The sequence below is a fragment of the Lucilia sericata genome, unplaced genomic scaffold, assembly GCF_015586225.1.
Source record: "Lucilia sericata isolate MDLA Ls3-8-SP2 unplaced genomic scaffold, ASM1558622v1 Contig000140F_arrow, whole genome shotgun sequence".
NCBI classification, from domain to species: domain Eukaryota; kingdom Metazoa; phylum Arthropoda; class Insecta; order Diptera; family Calliphoridae; genus Lucilia; species Lucilia sericata.
Window position 1 is genome coordinate 554,346 of NW_023994172.1, and position 22,117 is coordinate 576,462.

A 22,117-nucleotide genomic window follows, 5' to 3' on the forward strand; every position below is an offset into this window, starting at 1 on the left:
TCGTGAGCTCCCCCACATAATCTAACGTCTAAAAGGATACAAATCGCATCATTCATCTTCCAGAATAAATGGGATATCATCTGTCAAAAGACGCTGGGAGTGTTTTGAAATATCCTTAAAGATAATCTAGGATATGCTTCACAAAATAGTGCCTCTTTATAGTTTCTGAATATCTTGCAAAAATGTGTGTTCATTTAGCTGCTGTCCCTTTCTTCCGCGGTATTCTACGAATAGTTTGTAGAGCATAAATGGTTTCTGAGCTATCCTAGTACACCATTCATGCTCTACAAACTGAATGGTTTCCAAGCTATCCTAGTTTACTTCTTGTAATGTCTGCTGCAGAAACTGTCAAGGCGAAGAGGAAGGAGAGGCTGTAGTTCATTACCTCTGTAGGTGTCCTAACCAAGCTGAGCATAGATTAAATCTGCTAATCCTCCTTTTAGATAGGAATTCATAGTAATTGGATGGAAGAGTACTTATACGCTGACCGCTTTCTCCTTTACTGGTATCACAAAGTAATCAACGTTAGTGTGTTCCTAGTGCTAACACTTATAAACAACCTGCTAACCTAACCTAGTTTACTTCTTGCATTGTTTGATGAGTAGTCTGGAAATGTTAATCGTTTTAAATCAGTCTTATACAGTCCTATATCGGGAATGATTCGGACTTTAAACATATAAACTTATCGCATAGATTTTTTACATTTACTATATTTTAAAAAGATCAGTCTGTGTTAATTACGATATCTATCGCTAAAGTAGTACTTGTCTAAGAGATCACAAACAAGTGTTCACCAAAGACTGTCAGTCATTCATTAAAACAGAATTCGCCTTTAAATTTTCATACTTTACAGCTGTTATAGTACATTGTTTACATTCGCATACTACTGTGTAAAAAATGATTTGTTTGTTTTTTGTTATTGTCAACGCTTCTCTGTTATTTATTGTTGTTTGTTTTCCTGGACTGTAATTTAAATTCATTTTCATGCATTATAAAATAAATGTTACTTTTTTATTTTTGCTGTGAATTCCAACTGTTCCAGCAAAAGAAAGATGTTGTTAATGTTTTGCTCATGAAATTTATACACTGCGCAAAAATAATAGATTTTACGTTCATGTTATGTATCTGTATCTAAATATGTATGAATATCTAGGGATGTAAATAAGTAACTGTGTGTGTACAATGTGTGCGTGTTTTACATCTCTAAAGACCTTGTATATAAATTCCCAGTTGTGTTGTGTGAGACTGAAATGTCCTTTTGTTGTTGTTAGATTTCATTTTTATTGTAGTTTATTTTATGATTGTGTTAAACTATCTGTGTTTCTGTTACGAATAATAAAAATAATGACAACAAGAACAACAACAACAACACTTAAACATGCTACAAATACTATAGATAGAAAGATGTATTTCTAAGAAGCCATATATAATATAAAGCAAAAGATTGAAGGCATAAAGACAGAAAAACTACTACTACGTAACTTCCTTTTGATAGAGTAAAGAACGAATCGTATAAAAGATAGAAGAACTTTAATTGTTGTTGCTGTTGTATGAATAATGAATGCACCATTATAATTAGTTATATATTATATTTGTTCTTGTTGATGTTGTTGCTGCTGCTGCAGTCAACAACAACAACGGAAAGAGTTTAGTTTTTATGTCGATTTTTTTAACAGATGATGCCGAAAGTTAAAGAAACAATAAAAGGACGTAATTAAATTTTTGTTTATTCTTAAGGTTTTTTTAAATTCCATTATTTTAAAAGTAGTTTCAATATATTTCAAAATAATTACATTATCTGTTAAATTTGTTAACACAAGAAGTTAATTTGTGGTTTTTAATTCCGGTTCGAGGATGTTAATGGGACACTTTAGTTGTATACATTAAACTTCAGCATTCCTCTGATCAGTGTTTTTATCTTATTTGAAGAAGAGTCAACCGGCCAATTTTATCGTTCAGGTACCATTTTTGTTCTTCGGGTTTACCGAGGCAAAACGACATTTTGACTGATTTAATATATAAACGGGTTCCTATGTTATACCCGACACAGATCATATCATAACACTTCCCGCAGGATATCTACGAAACGATTAATTAACCACACAAAAAAGCAGTTCTGATCCTTGACAAAGCAAGGCAAAGGTAAAGAAAATGTTCCCCTTAGACCTTATTATGACAATAGTCATTAAATTATATGTCAAATCAAATTTCGAGTGGCTCTACCGAGCAGTTCGAAACAAAGAGTCAATATTCGGCTCTTGCTGTAGCAGCGAGACTTGTAATGCCCGTGTAGCTAAGTTGACAATCTTTGGCCATTGTTCGTTGAACTTTGATTTTTTATGTCATGGATTGAAAAACTTGTATCAGGTTTATAGTTGGGAAATATGACACTTGTTTAGAGAAGTGTGCTTAAACGCCGTTTTATTGGCTTTATTCACAGCTAGTCTTCGTTGCAAAGATGTGTTTAACTAAGGTCTTTACCATCATAAACATCAGCTTCCAGGGCGAACAGTTTCGACCTAGAAATATTTTGGGATAATCCGGAGTTGACCCGTGACTTGTTCAACATGAAGCACATGTAAATACTGACAGACCTGAAAGCACTGGTCTTCTTGGATTGTTAAGTAGCTCCTTTGTTCAATCAGAAGTTGGCTATGGAATCAGGTTTTTGTTTAGAAAATACGACAATTGGTTAGAGGAGTCAGTGCAGATGCATCAGTCTAGAGGGGAATTAGATCAGTAGTTTATAATGCGAGGCCTTACGTGCACATCGTGATAATGACATCCTGTGCTTAAAAGCCATTTTATTGGCTTTATTCATAGCTAGTCTTTGTTGTAAAGAAGTGTCCAACTAAGGGCTTTACCATCAACTAGAAAAAGATAGACACTAACAGCTTATAGGGCGAACAGTTTCTATCTAGAAATAGTTTGGGATAATCCGGAGATGACGTGTGACTTGTTGAACATAAAGGACAGGTAAGTACTTACAGACCTGAAATCAATGGTCTTCTTGGATTGTTAAGTAACTCCTTTGTTCAATCAGAAGTTGGCTCTGGAATCAGGTTTTTGTTTAGAAATTAGACAATTGGTTAGAGACAATTGGTTAGAGGAGTCAGTGCAGATGCATCAGTCTAGAAGGGAATTAGATCTGCAGTTTATAATGCGAGGCCTTACGTGCTCATCGTGATAATGACATCCTGTGCTTAAACGCCATTTTATTGGCTTTATTCATAGCTAGTCTTTGTTGTAAAGAAGTGTCCAACTAAGGGCTTTACCATCAACTAGAAAAAGATAGACACAAACAGCTTATAAGGTGAACAGTTTCGACCTAGAAATAGTTTGGGATAATCCGGAGATGACGTGTGACTTTTTGAACATAAAGGACAGGTAAGTACTAACAGACCTGAAAGCAATGGTCTTCTTGGATTGTTAAGTAACTCCTTTGTTCAATCAGAAGTTGGCTCTAAAGAATACTATCACAATCTGCTTACCGTCAGACCTACTGGCGAAGATATTGAATGACGAAACGGAAAGGATGAAACCGCCAGCGACTGGATAATAAAAAAGTGAACTTCATACAGGTCGGAGCAAAGTTCGAATGAGAGTGATATCTCTCTTGGAAAACTGCAGGTCCACCTAACAGCGGTACTGTTGCAATGCCCTTAGTGGTCATAGAAGTTCATTAAAGTACTACTCACTATTACCAGAGTTGATTTACAAAAGTTAGGATATTCTTAAGGCTTATCCTAGATAGCTCATACGTACAAGAGAGAACAGCAGAGCCGAAACAATGTTATCTGTTCTCATTGAATGACAGACAGTAGCAAAGGAGATGAGATATTGTTTCCTCTTCCACCTCATTAGGACAACTTTTGCAGTAGTCGATATATTCGAAAGCCATTCATCTGGTATTCCGTTATGACTGACAGCTCAACAGCAAGCTAAGGGCATCATATAGGGGCCAAGTTGACCTCAAAGGGGGAAAAGTGGTTTCGTCTGATTTGCACCATTTCATTTAGTTCAGTCTGAACCATCTCCTTCCCCCTCATCGCACCACTCCTGGCAACTTCGTCAGTCATACAGTTTCCCTGACAGTTGCTATGTCCATGTAAATTAAGAAAATTTAACCTACAAGAGTATGTAGAAAACAATCATTTCAAAATCATTCACAAAAATTATTTTGAAACCACCTGTATGTTAGTTACACCTGTAGATCAAGTCAAAGTGAGTGAGTGATTTAGATTTCCTTGAAAGAGAAAAAGAACAAAAGTAATTGTAGTTCGACAACTCTGCGGGAAATTTGTGCAACTGTTTTCAAAGAATTAGATCGGAGATTTATAAAATGGGACAATTTACTTCAGCAGAGTATATAAGACTAATTTATTAGAAATTTTTACTAGCAATTCTTGTGATTTATAATAAAAACTTTCCTTAAACATTTTCATAAATAAATTTCAAACTAATTGAAAAAAAAAAACGACTTCCTTTACTTTTCTTCCTTGTCGCAAAAATTTCCTAAATGTTTAATTACCAAAACAACGAAGGCAATATTATTAGTTCAAAAAATATATATATTTTGATTTACCTACAAAAACAGGTTACCGTCTCCTCAACATCCAACGGCAAGGAAATTTGAGTAGCTGCCGTTGCTGCTGTTGAATTATGACTATGGTTTGCTGAATTGCGAGGCACAGCACGACCAGGAACATGACGTGAAGCATGCAAAAATGTTGCCGCAAACGAAGACGATGAAGAAGACGTTTGATTTGTTGCCGTGGAAGACGCAGAAGGAGTTTGTGGCGTTGATTCGGCCTCAGCCAAAGGAACTTGAGAGTAACGAACTAAAATGGCGCGACTAACGCGATTACTTCCGGTTAAATTTGATATGGCCCAATTCATAATGTATGTTATATTTTTTAATGTTAAGCCTATTTTTAGCTTAATGTTTCGTGTTTGGGCCCAACATGCAGTAATAACGACGACGACGAGAAAAAGAACAACAACCTCATAGATTTAAATTTTATACAAAATGTGATTAATATTTAAATTTTGTTTTGGCAAAATGTCTTGGGCTTGTTGGTTTTGTTTTTGTTATTTTTGTTCTTATTAGTATTTTGCTATTTGCAACACAACCACCATGCACTACCAAGGAATGTCAAATTGAAACTGAAGCCCTGTGAATGACTCGAAAATTGTTGAAGAAATATGTGCAACACACACTAAAAACACCAACAAAAAAATAACAAATAAACATCAGAGTCATTAGTGGCAGCAGCATGGATGGATTGATGGTAATACTATGTTCATATGTATGTTTATTTATGCACACTCCTCGTATGCATGTTAAAAAAATTGTAGTAGTAAAAAAGAAAAATAAAGCAAAACATCATCACCACCACCAAACCCACTAGTAGTTGTTGCTTAACAACACAGAGTCACTTAAGTACTGTGACATGAAGGTGTTGAGGGGTGATATGAAGGTGTTATTTGGATAGAAAGAAGGCACTCACTTTTGTACATGTGTGGTAATCATTAAAGCCATGTTTAAAATATAAAAAATATCACACACAAACTTTAGGGTTTCTTGGAAGGAACATTTTCCGGATTTCATATTTCTATAATAATGTTGGAAGCTTTCATTTAAAGTTTACGGAAAGAACCCACTACAACTTCTCCTCCATCTCTTCGGTCTATGATAGCTACTTAAGGGACTGATGCTAATGTAATGTACGTTTAATGACATTGTCTTGTCGCACTGATCCTTAACATGATCATGATCTTGTTGTGGTCCCTTAAGGATCAGTATACATTAAGAGTATGTGAATGAATGGTCGTAGTCGAACTATTACCGACATAGAGCACAGTTCCTTCTCTGGTTCTGAATGGTCTCTCTTCGGATTGACTTACCTTCCCAATATATTGTGATACGTGTCTTATCCCTGGTAAAATCTGAAAATGTGTAACAACCTAATATCTGTACATAATCGCCTAATGCCTGTGGTATTTTCATGCTGAAATTTACGACATTTATACAACCAGTTGACGAGAGAGTCGACATACTTGGGTCCATATATTGGTGCTGTTGTGATATCCTGAGGCAGATCACACTTCGACCTACCCAAGGGACATTACTCGTCCTTGAAGCACGAACGAAGGATTCTATCCTATTTACATCCATCCTGGATAGAACTACTGTGTCGTGCAACGTCGGAATACTCAAGGTAGCAGTCATGATAGCCGAGACGGCGGGACAGTGACAAAGGAAGTGTTCAATCGTCTCCTCCTCATCTTCATCATAACAACTTCTACAGAAACCGTTTAATGGAAGGTTAAGTCTTCTAGCATGCGCACCAACTTTGCAATGCCCTGTCAGTTAGGTTACTAGCAGTTGTAGCCTAACCTTTGAAAGCACCAACAAACTGTGAGAACTTCTGCCATCATAGAGTGGCCAGGTTTGTCTAAAAGTTCAGCAAGTAGTTAGGGATGCCCATCTTATTTGAGCAGTTTCTAAAAGATCCTGCTGTATAAGAGATTTACAGCGGGAAATTGGAACACCAACAGTTGTGTCAGAATCGTTGATATGTAGACGAGCACCTGCTTTCGCTTTCCAGTTAAAGATTTGATGGCAGGCTTGCTGTCGGTACTGATACGAATATTCCTATTGAATATCATATAGAACGTCATCTAGTTTGCCGCTCTTTTAATAGATGAGATTTCAGCATTAGTCATGCAGCTTAAAGCTTACCATATTATTAAAGAATGGAATATAAAAAACGTTTTCCACACCCCTTGCTGACTTCGATCCGTCAGTGTGGACATTTATAGATCCATCTAAATCTAGTGATATCTTCATAGTCAATCTTTTATCTCTCAAGGCTCTCACCTCGAACGTAATAAGAACGAAATGTTTTCACAATTACATCCAATTCCTGTTCCAACTTAGATAATACCTTCTCGAATTGATTTTGGAAACCAGGACAAGAGGTCTTTTGGGAAATGAAAGAAAAGGTTTCGTAAAAGAATATTCACATAGCCCTAGCTGAGGTTTTAAACTGGATCGATGAATGAGCAACATAATAAATGGGAAATCAAGTAATCTAATATTATCACTTGGAGAATACCCAAAATGCTATGTTGCTGCCGTTCACGGAAAAGCTCTTTGACTCACTTGGCTCTTAATAGGAAATCTTTATCAAGAGCGACAACATTGTTACCTTTCACCTAGGTAACAATCTTGCTGCATTGTGAAGGCCTCTGTGCCTTCTGTAATCTTGACTTCCTGAGCTTATGGGACAAATATGGTCTCTATTCCTTGATAGTCACGATTTTAAAAAGAGGTATAAGCATTCATCCTTGGCAAGCTGGTAGTTGATCAATAATAATGTGCTCCTCTTCTGTGTCAGAGATTATACGTGGTCCTAGGTTCGTGCTTGATTAATAAGAGTGTTAATAAGAGCTGCTCCTAGGGCCTATGTGGCTGGGTAGTCCATAAGGAAACTATCATTATGATAGTAAGTTAGTGTAACCTGTTACTAAGTTAGTGTTACTAGGATACTTATTGGACTAAACAAAAGTAGCCTAAGGACTCTGACAGTGATGATAACGAGACATTGTTCTATTGGGGATTGATTCTCTTGGGCCTCAGTGCAGCTTCATCCTTGGATACCAAAATGGGTCAAATGGTCTTCGATAAATTTCAAAATCTACTTAAAACCTAACATAATACACCAACGAGACAACTAGTAGTTTGCAAATCTTCTTTGTTGACATCTCCATCCTAGGCTTACAGGGTCATCGAACTTCGAAAGATAACAGACCTCTTTATCTTTTTGTCAAAGATTTAATCCTTCCACAAGTAATAGTTTAGTAATCGTTCGAGTATAATCTATCTTGAATAGTGAAGTGGTTTCGTACGACACAATAACTCCCTTCGGAAAGTAATATAAAACCAAAACCGGTAATAAGTAAGTTCAAAAGTTTGAAGTCAACCAGTGACCCAAAGAGTTCAGAGCACGATCTCATTTATAATACCGTCTTTGTAGAAAATGCTGTAAAATACTTATACAGAATTCCAATAGGATCTTAAAGACGAATTGTCTATTAAACTAAAAGACAAACATCTCACTAGATATTGCTTTTTGTGATTCCCAGAATTTCACTCTTTAACCAGTCACCCTTAAACTCAACAAGTTTCAAATATGACCTTTATGATACTGATATTAATAACTCCATGAATTCCGTACCAAAATCAATCTTGGCTCTTCAATTTTAACAACAAATTACTTTGTTCAAATAATCTATGCGATCTTAATCTTAGCATTGATGGTTGAAGAGAAGAGAGAATGAACTTCTTGGTTTCTCTCAATTTTTGAAAGAAGTCCAGAAATCTTAAACTTTAATTAGAATTTGTTGTCTGATAGAGATCTGCCAACGGATCTTTCTTGGACAAAACGGTTACAATATTGAACATAATTTTAATATATAATTTCCTAGAAAGTCCGAATTTATAAGTCATAGAGTAATTCTGAAGCCATCTGATAACATAGAAAGCCGAAATTCGACATACTTATAGTACTTTCTCCGCTAAAGATCGCAATAGAGAATTTTTTGGTATATGGGCGGCTTTTTGCCTAGACTTAATGTATGACATTTTTGTATGTCGGGAAGTATGAATGTCCTATACATTTTCCACAACTTGCTTATGCCATCTTAAGACATAGAAAGCTAAAATTTGTCATACTTAAAGTACGCAAGACCGTGCTCAAAAAGCCTGAATTTGTCAGTATAAACTTAAGATTCTATGAATCAAACTACTAATAAAGAACTTTTTGACATATCCGCCAGAAACCCTAACCTATGTACTACACTTACAAATGTTACAATTACAATAAAGCTAATAATAGTTAGAAGAAGAAGAAAAAAACAAGAAATGCATATATATGTAAACGTAATAGAGACGAAGTGCAGCAAATTAAAAAAAATACAAAAAGAAAGAACGAAAAACCTTTTAACAAGGCCAAAGAAAAGGGTGGTAATGACGATATAGAAGATAGTGTTGATGGTGCTGTCACTGTTGCTGTCAATATTTAAATAATTACTCATATTATAGCTTAAACACACATGCAGTTTATACACATGTATTAAGTACTCGTATGTACATCTATTTAATGAATCTTAAAATAGTTGTTCTTTACCCCCAACCCCACTAAGTCAAAGAAACAAAATTAAATCATTCATTAAATATTCTTCCTTTTTATACCCTCCACCACCATCAGTGGTGATAGAGGGTATATATAAGTTTGTCATTCCGTGTGTAACACCTAGAAATATTCACCTGAGACCTAACAAAGTATATATATTCTTGATCCTTATGAAATTCTGAGTCGATTTAGCTATGTCCGTCTGTCCGTCTGTCTGTCTGGTTAAAACACGCTCACGTTAAAACTAAGCAAAAGAAATCAGCCAAATTCACTAAGAATATTCATTATTGTCCTAAGCAGTTTGGTATTGAAAATCAGCAAAATCGGTTCACAACGTAAAAAGTTATAAGTAAAAATTTCAGACTACCTCGAAAAAAATTACGGTTTTTTCATAATTCTTTTGAAGTTTTCTCGGAAACTACCAAAGATATTTCGTCACACATTATTTTTTCAGGACAGTAATCAATTATGTTCAAAATCTTTACAATCGATCCAATATTTCCCATAGCCCCCATACAAAGGTATATATTCCCGGAAATTAGTTTATCGTTAATAACTCCCTCAAATATATCGGTATCAACACAAAATTTTGTACATGCAAATATAATACGAACAGAAATCATACTATCAACGCAGATCTCAGTCGGTCCACAATTGGTCATAGCTCTCATATAAGGTCCACTTCCGAAAATCACCTAAACGCACATATTTCTTTGATGAGTAAAGCTATTGTGATAAAAGTCGAGTTAAATATGTTTTGTATACATACAAATCATTCTACCAAATTTTTTACGGATCGGTCCATTATTGGTCATAGCTCCCATATAAGGCCCACTTCCGAAAATCATTTAAAAGCTCATATATCATTGTCAAACAAAGCTATATTGATAAAATTCGACACAAATATGTTTAGTCTAAATATGAATCAATCTACGAAATTTTTTCCGGATAGGCCAACAATTGGTCATAGCTCCCATATAAGGTCCACTTCCGAAAATCACTTAAAAACACATATATTTCAATGAATTATAAAGCTATTGGGATAAAATTCGACACAAATATGTTTTTTATACATACAAATCATTTTACAATTTTTTTTACGGATCGGTCCATTATTGGTCATAGCTCCCATATAAGGCCCACTTCCGAAAATCACTTAAAAACACATATTTCATTGTCAAATAAAGCTATCGTGATAAAATTCGACATAAATAGATTTTGTCTAAATATTGTTGTCTTAGCTCCCATATAAGGTATACTTCTGAAAATCACTTAATATCACTTAATTCGTAATTAAATGATTATATCCAGATAAAATTCAAAATGAGTATGTTCTGTGTACAGATATATCATTATATTAAAATGTTTTCAAACTGGCCTATTAATATACATACATATTTCTCGACATAATTAAAATTAGTTTGACATATGCATAAATGTTAGTACCCTCAATTTCGCCAAGTTATCTAAAAATTAGATAGTTAAATGGGTCTCAATGAAAAGTAGCTTGCTGGTGGAGGGTATTTAAGATTCGGCAGAGCCGAATATAGCACTCTAACTTGTTAATACTGTAAAGAGTTAGTTCTTTGCTTCATTTCTTTTAACAACGACTTGTTAGAAAATCATTCAAGAATTGTTGTTAATATTGGGTGCAGCAAGCAGCAGCAGCAGCAACATCATTATCATGGCAAACATCAACATCATCATTGCCATCATCAGCGTCATCAACCAGCATTTACAGCTCTCTACCGCATTGAACACATACAAAACTAATATTGTAAAACCGTAATTTAATTAAATGTAGGTTTTATTTTTACACTATATAGTCGTAAATAGTTCTAGTCGTAATATATATACTTTTTTTCCTCCATTTCTTTTCCTCTTTATGGCGCTTCTACTAGAAAAATAGCAGTATGCTAAATAGGAGAAAAATAAAATTACTAAATAAAAGAAACTAAACATTTAAGAATATTAAGAAATCAGCTTAGAAATACTGATAGACATTACAGAGAATTTTCCATACACATGTAAATGATTACGTATAAATAGTATGTCGTTCGGTAGATTCCAAAAACACGATTCACGTTAAAGACTTTAAGGCCACAAGAATTTATTCACAGTATGGGAAGAGCTAGTGGGAATGTTAATATATATTTCAAAACACTTGAAGATATTGTAGATAGTTAATGTCTTCAGCACGACAAGACTATATATCTGCATATTTATTTCTTTTGGGTTTTAGAAGATTATAATCATTACAAGTGACAATAAGTTTTTCTATTAGTAGCTTAATGTATTTCAAATCAATTGTAAAATTTGGTTTAAAAAAGTTTAAGAATTTTTGGGGCAGACAATTTACTGCACGTTTTTTGTTACTTTGAAAACTTAATTGGAAAGTTGACGTGATCGAAAGTCAGGCACAAACATTTTCCACGTCCACAATGTTTAAATTTCAATTTAAGAATGATTCGAAAACTCAAATCGAAAGCATCTCTCTTTTTACTGTTCATGACCCTGAATTTCAACTTAATAACATAGAAATGACTTCTCCATAGTCTTCCTATAATTTCCCAAATCAGAAACACTTTTAATAATCCTACAAGAAAGACATTGCTAATGGTCATCCTTAGAAGAAACTGTTTCGCAAAAAAGTTGCTCATATTTCAGTGAATGTGATGTGGAACATGATTGACTAGTAGAATGACTGTAACTACCTCTCCAGTCTAACTATATTTAGGAAACCGAGGTAACCTCTTAGCGGCTAAGTTCGGTTAGCGCTCAAAGGATTGCAATTCCACAATGGGAAACATAGCACTTAAAGATAAAGACAAGGGATAAACAGATTGTATACAAGCGCGCACTTCGGTGTATTAGCTGGCTGAAAGCATGAGATCCTAAAACAAAGACAGACATACAGATGGTCTAACCAGTGTAGTAGTTATAATCAACCGAGGAAAGGAGCCAGAAAATTGTATCATCTAAGCCGCTAAATGTGGAGACTGCTCGGAGAATTATGACCCTGCGAAGCAAGACCTGGGATTGAAAATTGAGACAAGCTATATTAGCTAACTGAACGCATGAGATTCATTATCAATGACTACCAAGGAAGAGCGCCGAACCTAAGACATACAGATAGGGAAATACTAAATACTGCAGCAGTTCAGTATAAAAGCATGATATCCTAAAACAATGACAGACATACAGATGAGGAAATCATAAATACTACTGACCAGGGTATTGATCATGACTGACTAGTGCAATGATTCTAACTACTACACTGGTCTAACCTACTTTATACAACCGAGGAAAGGAACCAGCAAATTGTAACATCTAAGCCGCTAAATGTGGAGACTGCTCAGAGGATTATGACCCTGCGAAGCAAGATCTCGGATTGAAAATTGAGATAAGCTATATTAGTTCGCTGAACGCATGAGATTCAAGGAAGAGCGCCGAATGCAAAGACATACAGATAGGGAAATACAAAATACTGCAGCAGATAAGCTGGAATATCAACACGACTAAACCAGTTCAGTATGAAAGCATGAGATCCTAAAACAAAGACAGACATACAGATGAGGAAATCGTAAATACTACTGACCAGGGTATTGATCATGATTGACTCGTGCAATGATTCTAACTACTACACTGGTCTAACCTACTTTATGCAACCGAGGAAAGGAACCAGCAAATTGTAACATCTAAGCCGCTAAATGTGGAGACTGCTCAGAGGATTATGACCCTGCGAAGCAAGATCTGGGATTGAAAATTGAAATAAGCTATATTAGCTCGCTGAACGCATGAGATTCAATCTCCATGACTACCAAGGAAGAGCGTATAAAGCAAAGACATACAGATAAGGAAATACTAAATACTGCAGATTAATCCGGATAGAGATAAACCAGTTCAGTATGTCAACCCACAAAATAATGATCTCGAACCCACAAACTCTTGATGTTCACTCATCAAGTCCTTATAAAAGTAATGATTAATGTGGAAAAACATTAAATAAAATAGTAAGAACCCAATCTGCGATATCCTCATATCTAGTATCCAGTGGTAACTATATAAGGTGCTAAAAAATTGAGTAAGCGATTGAAACCATCAACCAGCTTGAGGTCAGACCGTAGTCAACCTTAGGACAGGATACTGAGCCCGCTTGTTGATGAATTAGCTTGTGGTGATGACGATGACTATGCTTCATATATGCATATGACAACTGGAGGCCTTAATCCTCCAATTTTTGATGCTGAAACAACACTAACACCTATTAAGTTTCAGAAAAAGTGACTTCGAGTAGAGGACTGTTGTTTTAAGCATAGACCCACCAGAAAAAGAAGTAGAGACCTCTGTCTCAAAGCTGCTACAGAATACCTCAGAATGTTAGAGGCCTGTACTTCAAAATATCACAAACTCCTTCAAAGAGTTGCGAACTTTGCCACTAAGGTGTACAAATATAATCCCTCTCTACCAAATCTCCTTTCGAACGATGGTAAGAGTGGGTTATGTTGTCCAATTCAAGGGCACGAAGCAATACTAATGCTTATTAAACTTCTAAAAAAATTGGTTAATGGCGATTGAAACACATCTCTTTTAACCCCTAGTGCATATTAAACTTCAGAAAAAGCCACTTCGAGAAGAGAACTGGACGATTAAATGAAGACGTACTACCCATACTCTCTCTATATATTATTCAGGAGTATGAAGGAACCCTAACGCTTATTAAACTTCTGAAAAAGCTACTTCGAGAGGAAACTGAACTGGATTAAACAAAGACGCACGAGAACGCTAAAGATCTCTGTTCTATAAATTCTTCAGAAATAAATTTTTCAGATATCTGGCTAAGAATGGCTTCACAATACCTGATGACTGAACGATTAAAGAAAGACGCACTAGAGATAAAAAAAATATAAAGAATAGCTTCAGATTATATCAGACTCTTTCGTTTCTCTTAAGGTGTGACCAAATATGGTGGTGAAGCAAAGTCAGATACTACAGGGGTAAGTGTTTGAAACCATCAACCAGCATCATATCTACGATCAAATAAACTTAAGGAGAAGAAGAGAAGGAGTGCTCGCTAGTTTGTAGATTAGGTTGTAGTGATAATATCATTGAAAGCCCGCCCGAGAGTGGTGTACAGTGTCCAAAGCAACGGCAGAAGAGTACTTATATTCTCTCAACCTCAAATTCAGGAGAATGTAGCAACACTTACGCTTATTAAACTTCAGAACGATTAAAAGTTGACGGCTAGAGATAAGGAAAAATAATTGCTACATAATGTCTTAGACTCTTTTGTCACTCTCTGGGTGTGATCAAATGTGGTCTGAAGCAAAGTTAGGTCCTACAACTCCAACTAGTATAAAGCGCCAGAGGGGGCAAGTGATTGATGCCATCAAAAAATTTGATATCTGAACGTTATCTACTTAAGAAGAAGATATAGTGCTCGAAGACGCACTTGAGATAAGGCAAAAGCTAATCATGTCTGTTTCAGAAATTCTCCAAAATATCTCAGACTTCTAAACATATTTGGCAAAGAATTTCTTCAGAATACCTTGAGAACTGATTAAACAAAGACGCAAGAGAGATAAGAAAAATACCAAAGATCTCTACCTCAGGAATTCTTCAGAATACCTTCTATACCTCAAAATCTCTCTCAAGATGTGGTCTAATAATAAGTCAACATCCACAGTTTAAGGCAAATTTTGTCCGAAAGTAATTTTTAAGACCACCAATTAAGGGATTTAGTTTGAATTGGCAATCAAGTCTACACCTTTTGATTGAATTTGGATGTTTTGGTACATGCCTTTCCTCGAACTTAAGCTAAATTTTAAACGATTAAAACAAATCGTCGTATACATTACACCAACGAACTGATTCTTTTGAAAAATCCTTACAATAGAAAACTTAAACAAAGGACGAGATGAAGTATTGTACTTTAAATGATAATTAAAAGCAATTATAAGTTCTGCACTTACAACATAATGAACTATAAAGGAAGAAAAGGAAGAAAGAAACCTTTTTAAAAAATAAATTCCACAACTTTTCTTTTAAAATCTCCTTGACCCCAACACCAATAAAGTTCCAGGCCTTATTAAATGCTGAATATAAAATCGTATAAATAAAATCCCTTAAAAAACAATTTCTATGGTAGATTAAACAATTAAAAAAAAACTTTCCATATCAACAAAAATATATAAATTTTTTTTTAATATTCAAGTATTTCTTTTTATTTCCTTTCGATTTTTTCTTACAATATTTTCTTTATAATTCCATTGTTTACTTTTCAGTCTATACATATTTCAGCTCTTTATATAAGAATATATAAATTGCGAAAAAATACGATTTAAAAAGGAGAAGAATAAACAATTTCAAGTACATTATACAGCAACAACCAAATACATAATACTTATTGAACATTAATCAGTGTTTTATCCTTAGATTTATTTCACTCTCCCTATTCAAAAATCGCAGCAGCAACAACAACAATCATAATTAAACTTTGTAATATAATAGTAATAATATTAAATATATAAATTTTCAAGGTTCTTCATCTTTTAAGTCTGCAGCTATACATTGATGTTGTCGTTTAGTTTATGATTTCCATTTCATTCATTCGTTTAGACAGAGAGACAGACAGTCAGTCAACGAATGTATATGGAAGTAGCAATCCATGTGCCTTGTTTTTTCATTTTTTCTTTCATTGCTGAAAACGAAAATATAATAACGCGTTAAAAATATAAAAATACGTGTATTTTTTTAACATCAATACTGCTGAATACTGCTAATGTCTGTCCTTAAGTCTACTCTTTAGAATACTGACAGTAGATTTAATATTTATACAAATACAGTTTGAAGCAAAAGTGTCATAGATTATAAACTTAGATTTAGTGATAATTTCTGAATTAGATTCTCAAAAAGATTAATTAATCCTAAATAGAAGCCTTTAACAGTTAATGATAAGTCTCTACTCTCAAAATAGGAGCTTAGTTCAAATGGTGCATAATTGTCTCCACTTTATGACAAATATGTTTCCTTCAGTTTACGAGCTTTTTACACTTCCAGTAGAGGTCTTAAAAGAATGTCTACAGATTGAAGTCTTACGGATTTTGTAAGCCTAAGAATAGATACATCTGAGCGGAACTAAAGTGATAATTTAGAACGATTGTTAATCGTCTTAAAATTGCTGAATTGCTCACATGGTTTTCTTGAAGAGAGAGGAAAACTGTAAACGGGTTTTTCGGGTTTTCCTAAAACTTTAGAAGTTTAGGATACTCTAAGCAGTGTTTCGGTTTCGTTGGTAAGTCATTCATTAAAACATGAAGACACACGCTTCATGAAATCTTGCAAACCATTGAATTTCCATCAATGTTTACGTTCTATCATGACTGCGTTGCGATCACTTACATTAACTTTAGATCACATCGCATTTGGACGAATAATAGGCATCTCATCTTATTACAGTGATTCACAATGCACAAATTTCTTGAGGATTTCAATCGCAACATCATTATCGAGCCACTTTCCTTTTTATGCCTCGCGTGCCTTGTTCATGCGATTGAAATCCTTTAGTATTTTTTATTGCGAAATACGATGGTACACTTAACTAATTCATCTTCGGTTGCATTATCGAGAAAAACATGCGAATTTCTGCGCTGATGATAACTGGAGCGTGGAGTATCCCATCTCGTGCTCTTTTTGTACTGCTACATTGGCTACCAGTGGAACTTTTGGTTATAGAAGTACCCCTTAACTCGGATATTAGGCTAAATTCAGCCGTTTACTGACTGCATGGTATCGTCGGCCATGCATCCATTCTACGAAATAGTGATTATTCTATCCTTCTTCCTGATAGATGTTTCTTACAGTAGACACTACGAATGGATCACTCTTCGTTGAGGAGCACAATATTGTAGTCTATACTGATGAATCTAAATCTAAGGGAGATGTAGGGAGTGGCGTTTATATATTCATAATTTCGAAAGGAAGTATATTTCAAGCTTCACGAAGGGTAGGCATCTTGTCGTTATTGAATGCCCTACTGACGGACACAGCTCTGCTCGAGTTGGCTGCCTCCAAGGGTTTTGAGACGATAACGGAGCTAAGAACTACACCTCCAACCTGATAGACGTATGTTTCCCATATTGGGCGGTCTATCAGGAATGCTCTGTTGATTACCGCTCCTGTCAACAGAGACGTCTGACTGAATCTTTCTGGATCCCGGCATTTAAGTATGCATGTCCTAAAATCCATCAAGCGTCAGTTCCACATTGATGTGTTTGCTGCCAGTACACGTCTTCACTATGACAATGGTATTTCTTTCTTTACCAGCTAGTTTTCCTCAGTGGTTTTCTTCTTGTCCTTCTGTTTTTCTTTCTCTCCACAATCCCTCCCTTTTTCCTTTTTCTTCTTTCTTTGAACTTAAGTATATGAAGCTGCATATGGCTACCTGTGATCTCTTAACCTAAGTTTCAATGAATCCCTATCCAGGCTGAGATATCGGTCATCAAACATGCGCCAACTGAATTTGTACTGACAGTAAATCAGCGATTAGAACTCTCGCGACATCTATATTGGTTCATGAACGTTCTGTGTGTGGGTAATGGTATTGCAGCGAAAAGCATTCGATGATGAGACTTGATACCCTAGTAGGTGGGCATTCTGGAATAGCAAATTGGATTGGGGCTACCAAAACACTTAGAGGACTAAATAAACGCTGTCGAAGGATTCTGATAGATATGCTAACGGACAATTGCTCATTTAGTGCCTTTGTCTGTAAATTTCACAGTAATATACCGACTATTGCAGGTTATGCGAGGATGAAGACGAATAAGAGACGATTGTGCATATAATTTGCACATAATATCTCATGCTGGACTCAACCCTCGCAATCTACAAGGTTCTTCGGCTGGGTTTTATCTCTATTATAGAGGGGCATAGACTTTCTCTCTCATTTCTTTCTTTAAGGTACTAACATCCATTTCATCTATACTTTGTATCTTCACTCTTTAAGGGGTCTAAAAATGGGAAAGCTCCTTTTTATGGTGCATAATCCTTCTTAACCTAAACCTACAGGACTGTGCAGATCAGATTTTCAATATCCTCGACCTGTTTGACAGCCAGGTTTACTTGACAACTTTATAATAACCCCAGGACTTTGACACCGATATGACACGTCTATGCACATTATGACATGCCTCCTACTTCAACATAGTAATCAGTGGATTAATATGCGGAAAGGGAATTCATTTTGTAATCAGATTCCAATGGTCTTCAGGAATGAGAACCCACCAATATACATATATAAGAAGTCGATCGAGTCTTAATCCGCAATATACTGCGTTTGGCCATTTTATTATCTTGATTGTTAGCAAATGCGTCTCCCATATTAAGGAAAACTTTGTCATACCGAAGCTATAATTGAAATTTTGATATTCTTGAGCCAAAAGAGGTGGCTATAAGAATCTCTCGCACTTTCAAATTCCGATATGTCCACAATATAACGAGAACTTTTTCAATTGTCTCGAGTTTACAGTCCTCAACTGAACGAACAGAAAGTTAGACGACTCTGTTGCCAAAGTGAAAATGAGGAATTTCCTAGAAAGTTGGTGTTCCAAACTTCGTTAGACCACTTTTAACCCACACTATACATTTCGTGCTACTATACATATAACAAAAAGGACAGAATGAATGAATATTGTACGGTAGTCATGAATTTTTAATATGATACAATATGACACAGTATAATACCTACGGAACTACGGAATAGAATATGGAATATTTAAAGAAGATGAAAACTTAGTAACAAAAAAAAAACAACCTGAAAGAATAAACTTAGAAGGTTGGCATGTTTAGTCTTCGTTTTGGACTTTGTTTCGCAAGCGTAAAATGGTTATTGTATAAGATAAATTTAGCTACATTATATATACCAAGTTGAAAATCAATAATTTACAATTGTGGCAAAAGAAGAACCTTCTTACCTCCTAGCATACACATACACTCATTTACTCAACCCCTCACTGATGTCCTCCCCTAAAAAGCAGATTACAATTTAGCGTAAAAGAAACACGCACACACTAATGTAATCCAAAACTATGTACATACGTAGATACTAGATGCTTCCTTTCCTCTTTATAAACTTAAAAAAACAAACTATTGGCTACCAAACGATAGAAATACAGACAAACAGACAGACAGATAGACATACACTTGTAAGCAAAAGTAGTGTTATAGCCAAATACGGGTTTTCCTTTTAGTCGTGTACATTTGTAGCTAGGAGCTGTGCCAGAGCCGTTCAAAAATGATAATGGTGATGACGCTAACGATAAAGACGAAGATGAACATGACGAGGAGGTGTTAGTTAGACAACATAAGCTTAGTTCATGTTTGTTTGACGTTGATGAGATGCAGCTCTGACATGTGACACATTTCGCACTTAGTTGGTAATTATTAGTTTTTACATTTTTTTCCTTCATTCATTCCTTCTTTATTTATTTTTCGCTTTTATTTATTTTTCATTTGTGTGTGTCTTTTTTTTCAAAACTCTATGTATGTGTGCCAACGACAAGAAGAAAAAAATGCCTAACAGACATTTTTATAGCCCAGGAGGAGGCAGTGGCAATACTTGTAATAGAAGGTTGATTTTCATGTACAGAAGGTTGGCAGTAAGGTTGGAGGAGAAGTTGAATTTGTTGTGATATTTATAGCCTTAAGAACTCAATTTAATTTTTCTACGTAGTAATAAAAGTTTAATTGTTATTTTGGCTTGAAATGCTATAAAAAAATGTGGGGAGTTATCAAATGGTAATATTGTTTGACGTTTGAAGGCTGTATAGAGAAGAGTTTTTGGAAAAAAGCGGGTCAGAATTGAATTTTAAAAACAAAACGAAATTGGCTACGAAATTTTTTTAAATAATTTCAAAGAAATTTGTATTCCGCAAATAATTTCTCTAAAACCTTGTCTTCAAACAAATTTTCCTTTAAAAAATTTTAATTTAGGCAATTGTCGCCATACAAATTTTCAATAAAAATGTTTCTGCAGACAAATTTTTTTATAGAAATTTGTGTTCAGATAAGTTTTTCTATAAAATTCTTTCTGCATACAATTTTTTTAATAGAAATTTGTATTCAGACAAAAATTTTCTATAAAATTTAGTCTTCAGACAAAATTTTCTTTAAAAAATTTTGGTTCAAACATATATTCAGACAAATGTCTCCATACAAATTTTCATCAACATTTTTCTTCAGACAAATTTTTTATAGAAATTTGTGTTCAGACAAAAATTTCTATACAAATATTTCTTCAGACAATTTTTTTAGCAGGAATTTATGTTCAGACAATAATTTTCAATAAAACTTTGTCTTCAAACCAAATTTTCTTTAAAATTTTATATTCAGGCATTTGTCTCCATACAAATTTTTAATAAAAATTCATCTCCAGACAACTTTTTTTTAAAAATTTTAAGTTCAGACAAAAACTTTATATAAAATATTGTTTAAAAATTTTATATTCAGGCAAATTCTTCAGACAATTTTTTTTATAGAATGTTGTGTTTATATTCAGGCAATTCTCTCCACACAAATTTTTAATAAAAAATTTATCTCCAGACAAATTTTTTTAAAGAGTTTTATGTTCAGACAAAAACTTTATCTTCAGATGAAATTTTCTTTAAAAACTTATATTCGGGAAATTGTCGCCATACGAATTAACAATAGAAATGTTTCTTCAGACAAATGTTTTTTATAGAAATTTTCTATATTAATTTTTCTCCAGACAATTTTTTTAATAGAAATTTATGATCTGACAAAGTTTTATAAAAAATGTGTTTAGACAAAATTTTCCAAAAAAAAAAAAAAAATGTGTTCCGACAAAATTTTCTATAAAATTTTTTCCTCATACAAAATTAGTTTTCAGACAAAATTTTCTATAAAAACATATCTTCAGACAAATTTTTCTATAAAAAATGGTATTCAGACAAATTTTTTTATAAAAATTTATCTTCATGCCAAATTATCTATAATATTTTCTATAAAATTAGTTTTCAGACAAAATTTTCTATAAAAATATGTCTTCAGACAAATATTTTTTATAAAATATTAGTTTTCAATCAAAATTGTTTATTAAAATATATATTCAGACAAATTTTTCTATAAAAATTGGTCTTCAGACAAATTTTTTTATAAAAATTTATCTTCAGACAAATTTTTCTATAAAAATTTATACTCATACAAATTTTTTGTATAAATAATTAGTTTTCAGACAAAATTTTTAATAAAAATTCAGACAAAGTTTTCTATTAAAATATGTCTTTAGACAAATTTTTTTATAAAAATATTAGGGTGATCGACTCGATTTTTCAACCGGTTTTAAAACCGGTTTTTTTTGCTTTACCAGTGTCGGTTTTTTCTTAATGTTGATTTTTCGAATATCGAATAACCCGGTTTTTCACTTTTTAAAAACCGGTTTCGAATACTTTTATTTCCTTTGTATTCAAAGATTATTTAAATGAAATTTTTAAGTAAATAATAATACAGCTAAATTTTAAAAATATTTGAGTCGAGGAACTAGCGTATATTTTTCTAAAGCTCCTTTGGTTAAACTTTTTTGATTTTCCTAATTAATTAAAAAAATTTATTTGTAAAATTGATAACTGTTTGATAATCTTAAGATTATATTCCAATTACAATAATTAATTTACGGCTGAAATTTTATGGAAGTATTGGAATGCCTATGCAAATTTCATAAACAGGGCTTTTAAAATAAGCTAGGATTACATAGTACCTTATGTTTAACAGAAGTGTCCCACTTTTTTCCTAATTTTTATACCCACCATCAAAAAAGATGGGGGGTATATTGATTTTGGCATTCCGTTTGTAACACATCGAAATATTGGTCATAGACCCATAAAAGTATATATATTCCG

General features: G+C 34.0%; 1 protein-coding gene across 2 annotated transcripts in view; it reads right to left on the reverse strand.

The window, feature by feature from the left end:
- The window catches only part of LOC119601049 (MOB kinase activator-like 2), a 165,692-nt gene that overhangs the window by 136,847 nt on the left and 6,728 nt on the right, over positions 1-22,117 (reverse strand). The window contains exon 1 of one of the 2 annotated variants that reach the window (XM_037951745.1): positions 4,586-5,139. The exons of the other annotated variant lie outside the window; for it this stretch is intronic. Within the exon in view, the coding sequence (XP_037807673.1) occupies positions 4,586-4,899 (314 nt within the window). The 5' untranslated portion in view covers positions 4,900-5,139. Of the gene's footprint in view, positions 1-4,585; positions 5,140-22,117 lie in introns of those variants that run through there. 2 annotated transcript variants of the gene reach the window in all.